The sequence below is a fragment of the Stomoxys calcitrans genome, chromosome 2 (assembly GCF_963082655.1).
Source record: "Stomoxys calcitrans chromosome 2, idStoCalc2.1, whole genome shotgun sequence".
NCBI classification, from domain to species: domain Eukaryota; kingdom Metazoa; phylum Arthropoda; class Insecta; order Diptera; family Muscidae; genus Stomoxys; species Stomoxys calcitrans.
Window position 1 is genome coordinate 144656780 of NC_081553.1, and position 11169 is coordinate 144667948.

Genomic DNA, 11169 nt, shown 5'->3' on the forward strand with positions numbered 1-11169 from the left:
GCAAGACAGATTTCAGCAGGAGACACAAGTTGCCTACTGTGGAACCTGTCTCCTTGGGTAGAGAGAATGCTCCATTAACAGAAAGCGCAAAATACCTGGTAGTTTTACTGGACAGGAAATTGAACTTCAAATCCAACTTTTTGGAAAGGACACCTGCCCTATACACCTGCATGAAAGCCATTGACAAAAGTTGGGGTTTGGACCGCGTGTCATGCATTGGGTATATACTGCAGTTGTCCGACCAATAATGCTATATGATATTGTGATCTGGAGGGCAGCGTTTCAAACGTCCACCTACTGTTCAATACTCAACTGGATCCGAAGGATGACTTGCTTGTGCATCACAACCACACTAAGGACGACATAATCTGATGCATTGAATTTAATGCTACATCTAATGCCTATGGACACTATGGGTAGAGAGATTGCTGCGACCACTGCCGTAAGGGAGCTATCTATTTGGTCATGTGGCTGCTACGGACACTGAGTTTTCTTTGATACAATATCCGCTGTTACAGGCAGTGTGGATTACACCCTACCTGAGCCGCTTTTTGATGAAAAAAAGTACTGTACCACTATTCCTGATAGAACCGACTGGAACTACGATATCCCTGGTAATAGAAGGTATACAGACTAAACGATCAGGTGGGCTTTGGGTGTACTCTAAAGATCTAGAACAGGTCATATCGAAAAGGTTTCCAGGACCACTGTAGTGTGTATCAAGTGGAGATCCTTGCAATTAAAGAAGTGATGGGAAGGCTAAGATATGAATCCCTGGGGAACGTATTTCTGAACACAAAAACCGCCCTCGATTGTCGCAGATCTCTCAACGAGATGGCTGAATAGTTCAAAATCCACCTGTTCTGGGTGCCGGGCCACAGAGATATATCAGGGAATTGTAAAGCGGACGAGCTTGCGAGACTAGAAACTACCTTACACACTCCACATTTAAGCTAAGTTTTCAGGACGAGGCCCGAAGGAAAACGATTGGTAGATGGTCACAAAGAGGGGGCTATGGGCATTCCAAAACTTTGTGGTTTAATCTATACTTCAGGAGGTCTGTAAGCATGTTTTCCGATTAGACAGGACCTGTCATGACGGACACAATGACTGAGACGTCTGTTCTAGCCAGTAACATCAATGCGGTAGACCTTTTCAAGTCTAGATTAGGCCACATAGATTTGGAATGCTCACAGCCCCCTCTTTATGACCCTCTATCATTCGATGTCTACTTCTATTGCTAGGAATATTGTAGTTTCAATCGGTTCTATCAGAAATAATAAAGTTTCCAATAAGAGATGTTTTTTTTTTGGTAATCAAAGAAAAATTAAATTTTTTGAGTTAAATGCAAGATGCTTATTTCATAATAATAAGGAAGTTATGATAATAAAAATGAAAAATAACATCAGCCAAATAGCCACCACAACCACGATAACAGGATCATTTCCTTTCCATGAAACTTTAAATAACAGAATCGGTGAGTGGCTGCCCTATGTACTGGGTAGCCTCACGAATTGTATGTTTGAGGTCTTGCATCTACGCTGGGCTGTTGGCGTACACCTTATCTTTAACAAAAAAGATAAGGTGTACCTGATCACTAGATCTTGGTGGCCAATTGTGATCTCCTCCTCCAGAGCTAATACGGCCCGGAAACTTTACCATAAAAGAACAATGATTTCGTTGCTTGTGGGGCACGTAGCGCCGTCTTGTTGAAAGTAATAGTTGTCTAGATCAATATGATCCAACTCTGACCAAAATCAAACCATTAATCACCTCTCGATAGTACTACCCATTCACCATAATGACGCCGTCAGACCATAAACCAAACCGTCACACATTGAGTGGGGTTCTCCAAGCCCCAAATTCGAAAATTTTGCTGTATTGCAGTCCGACAAGGTACTTGACGATAATAATAACAAAAAGGCGACTATTAGACAAAAAGAAATTTCTTAATTGTCGTCAAGATCGGACGCATCCCTGAATTGATCTCCATTTTGAATGACAAAATGTGCAATGCTTTCAATGTCACACTGTAATACAAAATAGACCGAACATTTTGCGAATATGTCTTATGGCAACGGAAATTTCGTTTGAGGTGCATACCGCCCTTAAGAACAAATATTGATAATGTAGCATAATAGTTTTATAATTTTAAACGCTTCTTCTGGAGCAGATAAAAAGTTATTGGCACACATATATGTACGTATAGCGTATGCAGTTCGCAAACTTCCGCTGAAGTTGGAATTGGCTTGATAAGAGTTGGTTCAAGGAGTTTAAAAAAACATCTTTATATATATTAAATTGAATTTTTGTTTGTTTGTTCCGTATAGACCCAAAAACGGCTGAACCGATTACCTTAAACTTTTCACAGATTGTGTAGGTTGGTCCGGAAGGAAACATAGGCTATATAATTTTTTGATAGCGAAATACCCATAAATTAAAGTGGACCGATCGCGACAATATGGACCTCAAATGAAAGGTAATCAGGAGTAGAGTACAAATTTTATATTAAAATTGGGTCCAAGTAACTGATGGGCCGCCCCAACCCCAAAACCCCTAAAATAGGTTTTTTGGACCATTATCACAATATGGGACTCAAAAGAAAGGTATTCTGGAGTAGATTGCGAATATGGTAAGGAAGGCGAAATAGACATTATAATTTGATTAAATTTAAATTCGGGCCGGTCCAACCCTAAAATTCCCCCAAACAGACATATTGGGCGTTCATGTCAATATGGGCCGCAAATGAAAGGTATTCGGGAGTAGATTTCGAACCTGACATACAAAATTAAATCGAAGTATAGGGGGTCATCCTACCCCCAAAAACGCCTTAAATGGGCGTATGACCCATCATGACTATATGGCTCTAGGGTTTTTTGTTTGTTCCGTAGAATCAAAAACGGCTGAACCGATTTTCTTAAAATGTTCACAGATAGTGTAAGTTTGTCTGGAAGGAAACATAGGCTATATAATTTTTAGATATCGGATGGACTGGTCCCTCCCCCTTACCCGAACTACACCATCCAAAACCAAAAGTGGACCAATAGGCACAATATGGGTATCAAATGAGAGGCATTGGCGACTAGAAAACGAATATCGTATTAATATTTGGGTCCAAGTACCCAGCGGGCCTCCCCAACCCAAAAACACCTCTAAACAGATATATTCGACGTTCATGTCAATATGGGTCTCAAATGAAAAGTATTCGACAGTAGATTACAAATATGGCATAAAAAATTAGGTCCAAGTAATGGGAGATCACCCCATCCGCATGTACCCCCAAATGGGCATATTAGCCGACCATGTCTATATGGGACTCAAATGAAAGGTATTTGGGAGTAGATTGCGAATATGACATTAAAATTTGTGTTCAAGTCTAGGTGGCGCTTTACTTTCCAAAATTAAGTCAAATAGGTTGATTGACCCATTATGACAATATGGGACTCAAATGAAAGGTACTTGAGAGAAGGAAACGAATTTGATATCCAATTTTGGAGCCGAGTGTTTGAGGGTATGCCCAAAAGCATCCCCTAAACTAAACTTCATTTTCGATTATGGCAATATGGAGTTCAAATCAACGGTATTTAGGAATTTTATATCTATTTTCAGGACAAAGTACCGGGTGTCGCCCCAACCCCAAAACACCCTCCAAACATTTATTTACTGACCATGGCAATATTGGGCTCACATTAAATGGATTTGGGAGTGCAGCACGAATTTGATAGCCTTATTTTAGTCGAAATGTCTGAGTGCCATCTCTCCCCTAAAAAGCACTTCTCAATACGCTTATTTTCAAAACCACCAGATCTCGGATATTGGAAATGCAATTCGTTCTATTTTTTTTTTTTGCACTCCCACAAATGTTGGGGTGGGGTGCCTTGGGGCCGTCGAAATCCCGCCAATTGGGTAAATAGGCCAATCATGACAATATAGAGCTCAAACGATATCCAATTGAGGAGCCATGTGTTTGATATCCAATTGAAGAGCCATGTGTTTAGGGAACTGCCCCACCCGAAAACACCTCCATATTATATATAAGCTATTTGATGTTTAAACTGATTGATTTTCGGGAAATTGGCACTCGTTTTTGGGACAAAGTCCCTGGGGTCCATCCCACCCTCAAATTTTGTCCGATGTTATCGCCAGGATTTGAACGCAGGCGTGCAGCGTTGTAAGCGGACATAGGCTACAGTGGCACGATTTCGATATACACATTCAAGGCGAAGTGTCCCAACCCTAAAAAATATTAGAGAGTTAATGAAGGCGCAGCGGAGCGGGCCCGGTTCGGCTAGTATATGTATATGAAACAAGTATGTTCATAGAATAAAGAAAATATATTTGTTAAAAATAAAACAACAAATTGACGGAAAAAGTTTGAGATGTTTTTTTCTTTAATTATGCAGTTCATGTGAGAAATTAAGTAATTTTTCAAATGTTAACAATTTTAGTTAACCTGAATTCGACAAAAATCTAAATAAGGTGTAACAGTTTTATTAAACATAGTATCTCCAAATTAATTCTTTTCTAATTTATTTTAATACAACTTTGATTTAGAGCGCGTCTGGAAATCAAAATGACAGATTAAAATTTTAAAAAATTTCGGATTTTTTTGCGAGTATAAAAGAAGTTTCTCTTATACTTAATTTAACAAAACTGCTAAATCCCCGTTTGTTATGGATATGACGGTTTCTTCCGCCGCTTTTAAAAAATGTCCAAAGTTGAAAAATATCCGTTTTAGATCATTCTATATAAAACTTCCAACTATTACAAATGCTATCATGTCATACACAGAAATTATTTATTAAGAAGTGCTCTTCCACATTTTCAGGTATTTCCAGACGGCACAGTTCATGTTTAATGGATTCCTAAAAGCTCAAGGTTATCCAAAAAGCACTTTTTTCGATGCCAATAGACCTACGGAGACGATTTCTAATTTATTGGATCATGTTGCAAAACACCATTTGAATGTGAAAATCCAGTCGCGACAATATGTGAAGCCTGCTGTTGGATATGCTAAGGACATCTTAAAATTGGGCAAAGCACGCGGACTCTTGCAATTTAACTCGACCGAAATTAGTGACAAACTTACAGATACTCTCAATTTGGAGGTATGTATGTGAACTTAGATTAACACGTAGTTATATTCTCTTTGGATATTTATTATGAAAAACTTTATAGGTCATTGAACCCATATTAAAAGTGCATCGTGCATACCGATACGTGTCTAAACAGCCACAATGTGATCGCTACGTTCTATGTAAGCTGAATGATCCACAACAGTATTCAGACGAAGAAACGCTTGGCCTCATATCGAACGTTATGCCGAAAATTGTGAAAGTTGGAAGTATGGGAGCTGCTTTTTTTATCAGCACAGAAACGGGAACCCCCTTCTGGACATTATTCAGCGTTGTTACATCCGCATCAAGCTGTGAGGTGAGTATTTTCAAAATATCTACATACATATGGCCCAAAAATGTGGAGAAATGCGTTTGTTTGAACGTTGCTTTGGTGGCTGTTACGGTCGTAGCGCTGCAACAAACAACCAAAGCGGCTAAACAAGTTCTAAACGTTTCACCATTATTCTCCAAATGGATTGTTCATTTTAAATCAATTAACCATTCCTTTTCTCACGCATTACACGATTTGTAGGTTAAATATCCTGTTGACTGCAGTGGTTTTCACGAAGGCGAGGCAAGAGTAACCACAGAGTATATACACAACGAATTGTAAGAGTGAATGGATTAGACCAGGAAGATGAGATGTGGTTCTCCAAAATATCAAAGACCTTCAGTAATGTCTTTACGGGAGGTTATGAAAGTTCCAGCGTAAACAATGCATGATATGCTTTTTAAGCCCATAGTGTTTACTCGATTACAAACATTCAAATAGATAAGTTCGCCTATAGTAGCTGAAATTTATTTTATGGATTTAGTTTAACACGTTCCTGTAGCGTGATATTTGTAAAATGTAAATAATTAGTATTATCTTGTTGAAGATCAAAAATAAATTAAGCACAAGTGTAATTTGAAAGACATTAAATTTTTCAAACTGCGGAGTCGGGCAATTTGGCTGAGCAAAATTACATCGAATCCGATACATAAAATAGAACTGCAAATTAAAAAAAATATATTTTCAATGAAATAAATTTGAAAATTGAGAAATAAATCAAATTTGTCAAATATGCAATAACAATACTTTTCTTGATTTGCGATAAAATGCGAACAAAAAGTGTGCTTCTTAAAGGCGAGGCAATAGTAGAGAGAGAGAGAGAGAGAGAGAGAGCCACAGAGTATAAAAACAATGAATTGTAAAAGTGAATGGCTAGAACTAATGAAGTTTTTTAAAAGTAAACATAATGTTAAGAAAATTAAATAACTTTTTCTTTCCTGTCTAATGTTATATCAGAACAAAACATTGTTTTAAGGTCGCAAACAAACAAATGATGCGTACACCCATGCGTGTGTTCATTCGTTGTTGTCTCAACAACCGCTGAGAATAAGAGTACGTGTTAATTGAGGATCAACGCCAGCTTAAAGAAAATTTTATGTTCAATGAATTAAGAGCTCGCTTTAGCCGAAAGAATCTTATATATAAAAATCAAATTGTGTTTGTTTGAAGGTTGTTTGTTTGTTTGTATGTTTGTGTGTTCCTTATAGACTCATAAACGGCTGAACCGATTTTCTTGAAATTTTCACAGAAGGTGCATAATAACCCCGTGGTGAAAATAGGATACTACATTTTTTAATATCTGAAGGGGGGCGGACCCTCCCCCTTACCCTAATTTTCAGAAACGCCAGACCTCGGAGATGGGTTGTGCGATTTAAGCGACATTTTTTGTGCTCTCATATAGTACCCTAAAAATAAAAATTTGGTATCCAAATTTCGGATGGGGTACCTAGGGGGGCCGCCCCACCCTAAAACCTACCAAACATATATTTAGACCAATAAAGACAATATGGGACTCAAATAAAGGTATTTACGATACGAAAACGTATCTGATATCCAATTGTCGAACCAAGTGCTAAGGGGACCACCCCAACCCCCAAAACACCCCTAAATCGGACATATTTACCGACCATGGCAATATGGGACTCAAATGAAAGGTATTTGCGAGTAGAATACGAAACTGATATCCAAATGTGGGACCACGTTTCTTGGGGTACACCCCTTCCCCAAAACACCCCCCAAACAGGACATATTCACTGACCATGGGAACATGGGGCTTAAATAAAAGGTATTTGAGTGCAGAATTAGAATCTGATATCCAAATATGGGACCAAGTGCTTAGGGGGCCGCCTCTCCCCAAAAACATCCCCCGAAGGGGACAAATTTATGACCATAGCCATATGGGGCTAAAATGAAAGGTCTTTGGGAGTAAAGCACGAAGCTGATATCAATATTTGGGAAAAGTGTCTATGGGGCCACCCGACCCCCACACGGAACTCAAATCCGATATACATTTTCAAGGCCAACTCACTGAGTGGCCGCCCATCCCCCAAAACACCCCCACAAGCCGGTCACACTTGCCAACTATTGAAATATGGGGCTCAAATTAAAGGTATTTGGGAGTAGACCACGTATCTGATATTAACATTAGGGTCCAACTGTCTAGGGGACGTCCCACCACCACAACAACCCCCAAATAGGAAGTATTTGCTCATTAAGACAATTTGGGTCGTAAAGAGAGTGGAACTAAATATTTATAGTTTTTAGGGCCAATACCCCAAACCGGACATATTTGCTGAATTTTGCAATAAGGAGTTTAAATGAGATTTGAACACGAATTTGATATCCAATTTTGAGGCCAATGGCAATATGGAGTTCAAATGAATGATATATAGATATATGAGAATAGAGCATGTTCCTGATATATTTTCCGGCCTTAGTGTTTGGGCGACCACCCTAATCCCCAAAACACCCCTAAATCGGCCATATATATCGACCATGTCAATGTGGAGCTTAAATGAAAGGTATTGGGGGTAGAGCAAGAATTCATACCCACTTTCGGGACCAATTTTCTGGGGGTCAACCCCTTTTCCAAAATACCCCACAAGCAGCAATTTTTTTGTGTCCTTCGCAAAATTGGGCTCAAATAAAGGTTTTTGGGAGTATAATACGAATTTGATATCCAAATTTAGGACCATGTATTAGGGAATCACCCCTTCCCCAAAACACTCCGCAAAGGGTAAAAAATTTTCGACCATGCCAATATGTGGTATTTAAGATTAGAAAACGAATTTGATAACCTATTTTGGGCCATGTGTTTGGGATTTAAATAAATGGTTTTTGAAAGAAGAGCACGATGTTGATATTTTTTCAGGGCCAAGTGCCTGGGGGACCACCTTACCCCCGAAAACACCCCTAAATCAGATATCATGAGAGTAGCGGGCTGAAATAAAGTATTTTAAGAATGGAGTACACCTTACATCCAAACTTAAATTCGTAGACCAATAAAGATCATATGGGATTCGGACAAAGGCACTTATATTGTTAAACTGTTAGTCAAGCGATATACTATTTTTGTAGCATGGTATTTCACTAAAAGCTCTTTAATTGTCGAAAATAAATATTCCAAAGAAACTTTTGTTCCATATAAAGTAATAGAAGGCGCAGCGGAGCGGGCCCTGGTAAGCTAGTTGCCTATATATTCCAAAATCTATTTTTCACATTAAATATTTCGTACACATCATACGAGGAGGCCGTCCGCCTATTACTATGAATCCAGGCCCGCACATCAGAAAAATGTTCAGTGGTGGTTATACCTCTCGCGAAAAAAGTGTCGCACTGCGGCAAGCGACTTTACCAGTCAAACATGGTAATAGCAATTTTAATAAAGGGTTTAATTGCCTTGATAATTTTTTACATTGATATTCTATTATCCATTGAATCTTGGCATGTGATGAGTAAAAAAACATGCATCGGGAAAAGTACAGCTAATAGACTGCGTTGTCGAGCTTGGTGAATGTGGTAACTGTATCGTAGAGACGTTTTCGCAATTAATACGGTTCAAATACAACATACCAACGCACGGCCCTTGAAGCCATCAAACCTAATATGGTTGAAAAGTCTTCTAACCAAAGCGTCCCATAGTGGTTGGTGTGTGTTGCTATTTCTGGCTTTCCTTTCCATTTACAAAGAAAATCTCCGATTATTGAGCTCATCTCGAAAGAGAAACAAACAAAAATTGAAAAATTTAATGATCTTCGCCTTAACAGGCAAAAGCTTGAAAATGAAAGATTCGGCAGAGCCCGGCCGGGATTCGAACCTGGGCACACGGAGCAACAGCGAGAGCAATTCAACTTCCGACAGATGCACGGAATCAAGTGTACTATAGAAGTAGTGTAGGTTAGTTTTGGTTAGGTAAGAGTGGCAGTCATTTGACAGACTCACTTAGACAATTTTATGTCCATTGAGATACCATAGTAGCGACAGACCAAGGCCTCTGGCGGAAATGAAACCCTCGACCCTGCTATGGTAATCCGAGCACGCTACCACTTCCAGCTACCGGGGCGCTCATGGAAGTAGTGTAATTGTCACAGAAAAAAAGTATGTCATTACGTAGCGTAGTTTAAGTGGTAATTGTTTAGTAGAGCCATCACACCTATTATGGTTGAAAAGTGTTCTAACCAAAGACGAAACGCTTCCCATAGTGGTTGGTGTTGTTGCTATCTCTGACTTTCCTTTTCCATTTGCAAAGAAAATCTCTGATCATTGAGCTCGTCTCGAAAGAGAAACAAATTTTTAATTACACGAATTAAAATTATTTAATAGCATAAACGGCATATATCTGTTTTCACAAAAAGCAAGATGAGATAGTGTTCCCTTTCACACAGATGTAATCCGGACAGAAGTGCAATTGAGCCAAGTGTATTTAAGCCTACACACCACTGAATACAAAAATAACTCATAGTTTACACATTGTTGCGTGCACAGAAAAAGTACAGACCCAAATATAACACAATCATATTTTTTTATTTCGTGCGTCCTTGCGCAAAAGATGGAAAATATTGTATAAATAAAATGAGGTATTTATGTACGTAAAATTGTGTTGAAATATGTAATAACCCATAAAAAAATAAACTTCCTTATATTGACTGATAGAAACACAACAACCTAACAGCATCCCTACACGTGGATCAATGCTTCGAGATATTATACCCCAAATGCTAAGATTGGTACCCATTTTCATTCATTTATATATAAAAATATTTTCCTTATTATACACAGACACGGCGCCGGCAATTGTGTCCCTTTTCTGATACGCCAACTTCCTGTAAACCTTGGTCGAACCCACCCAACGCAAAATTTGGTAAGGACATGTCATTATTTTTGGCATGTAATATAATGGATAACTCATTATCCTCAGATTTACTAGCAGCTAAAATATAACAAGTTATCAACAGGAATGCCATCTGTGTTACCGGTAGTACAACTGTCATTATATACAACATTCGATGAAGTTCAAGAATAAGAACTTATTTGTAATAGAAAAAATTCATTATTTAATCTTACTATTGATAAAAATGCCGTTAAGCTAAATAATATGGAACCTCCATTTTATTGGCGACTCCGAATAGCTTACCGCAAAGCGACGGCACTTAGTAGCACTCCCGGCACGGGTTAGCTGTGAGCACTACACATTGGCGCCTTTAAATAGCCCATGGCCATACTGTTCCCGCGGCGATCGTTCCTTTGGACCGGAACGAGCATACTCACCTGTAGAAGCATGACGACGACGACTTAGTAGCACTAGGAGCGTTATTATTATTTATTTATATATATATATATATATATATATATATATATATATATATATATATATATATATATTTATATATATATATATATGTATGTGGTACTGTACATAAAATGTTCGACCAAGGTTTTATGTACAGTACCACAAATTTTTGAAACTCACACCTTCCGTCCTTAGCGCCGTTTTACAAGTCAATACAATTTCTAAACTATAAAAATAAGATAATATTATTAATATTTATATGTTATACATGTCACATTAGCACTCTACAATTTCCTCCAATTCGTTGAGTATGGAAATAATCTATTCTATTTTCTCACATTATAATTTTTTCACATTTCTCCGTAACGTTTTTCACAATAAATTTTATTTAATTTAAAATTATAATTAAATAAATTATATTTTATGAAGAG

General features: G+C 38.2%; 1 protein-coding gene across 1 annotated transcript in view; it reads left to right on the top strand.

The window, feature by feature from the left end:
• Positions 1-6030, top strand: part of LOC106092077 (uncharacterized) — a 32326-nt gene extending 26296 nt beyond the window's left edge. The window contains exons 3-5 of the mRNA XM_013258831.2: positions 4829-5108; positions 5179-5433; positions 5650-6030. Of these exons, the coding sequence (XP_013114285.1) occupies positions 4829-5108; positions 5179-5433; positions 5650-5730 (616 nt within the window). The 3' untranslated portion in view covers positions 5731-6030. The remainder of the gene's footprint in view (positions 1-4828; positions 5109-5178; positions 5434-5649) is intronic.
• The last annotated feature ends 5139 nt before the right edge of the window (positions 6031-11169 follow it).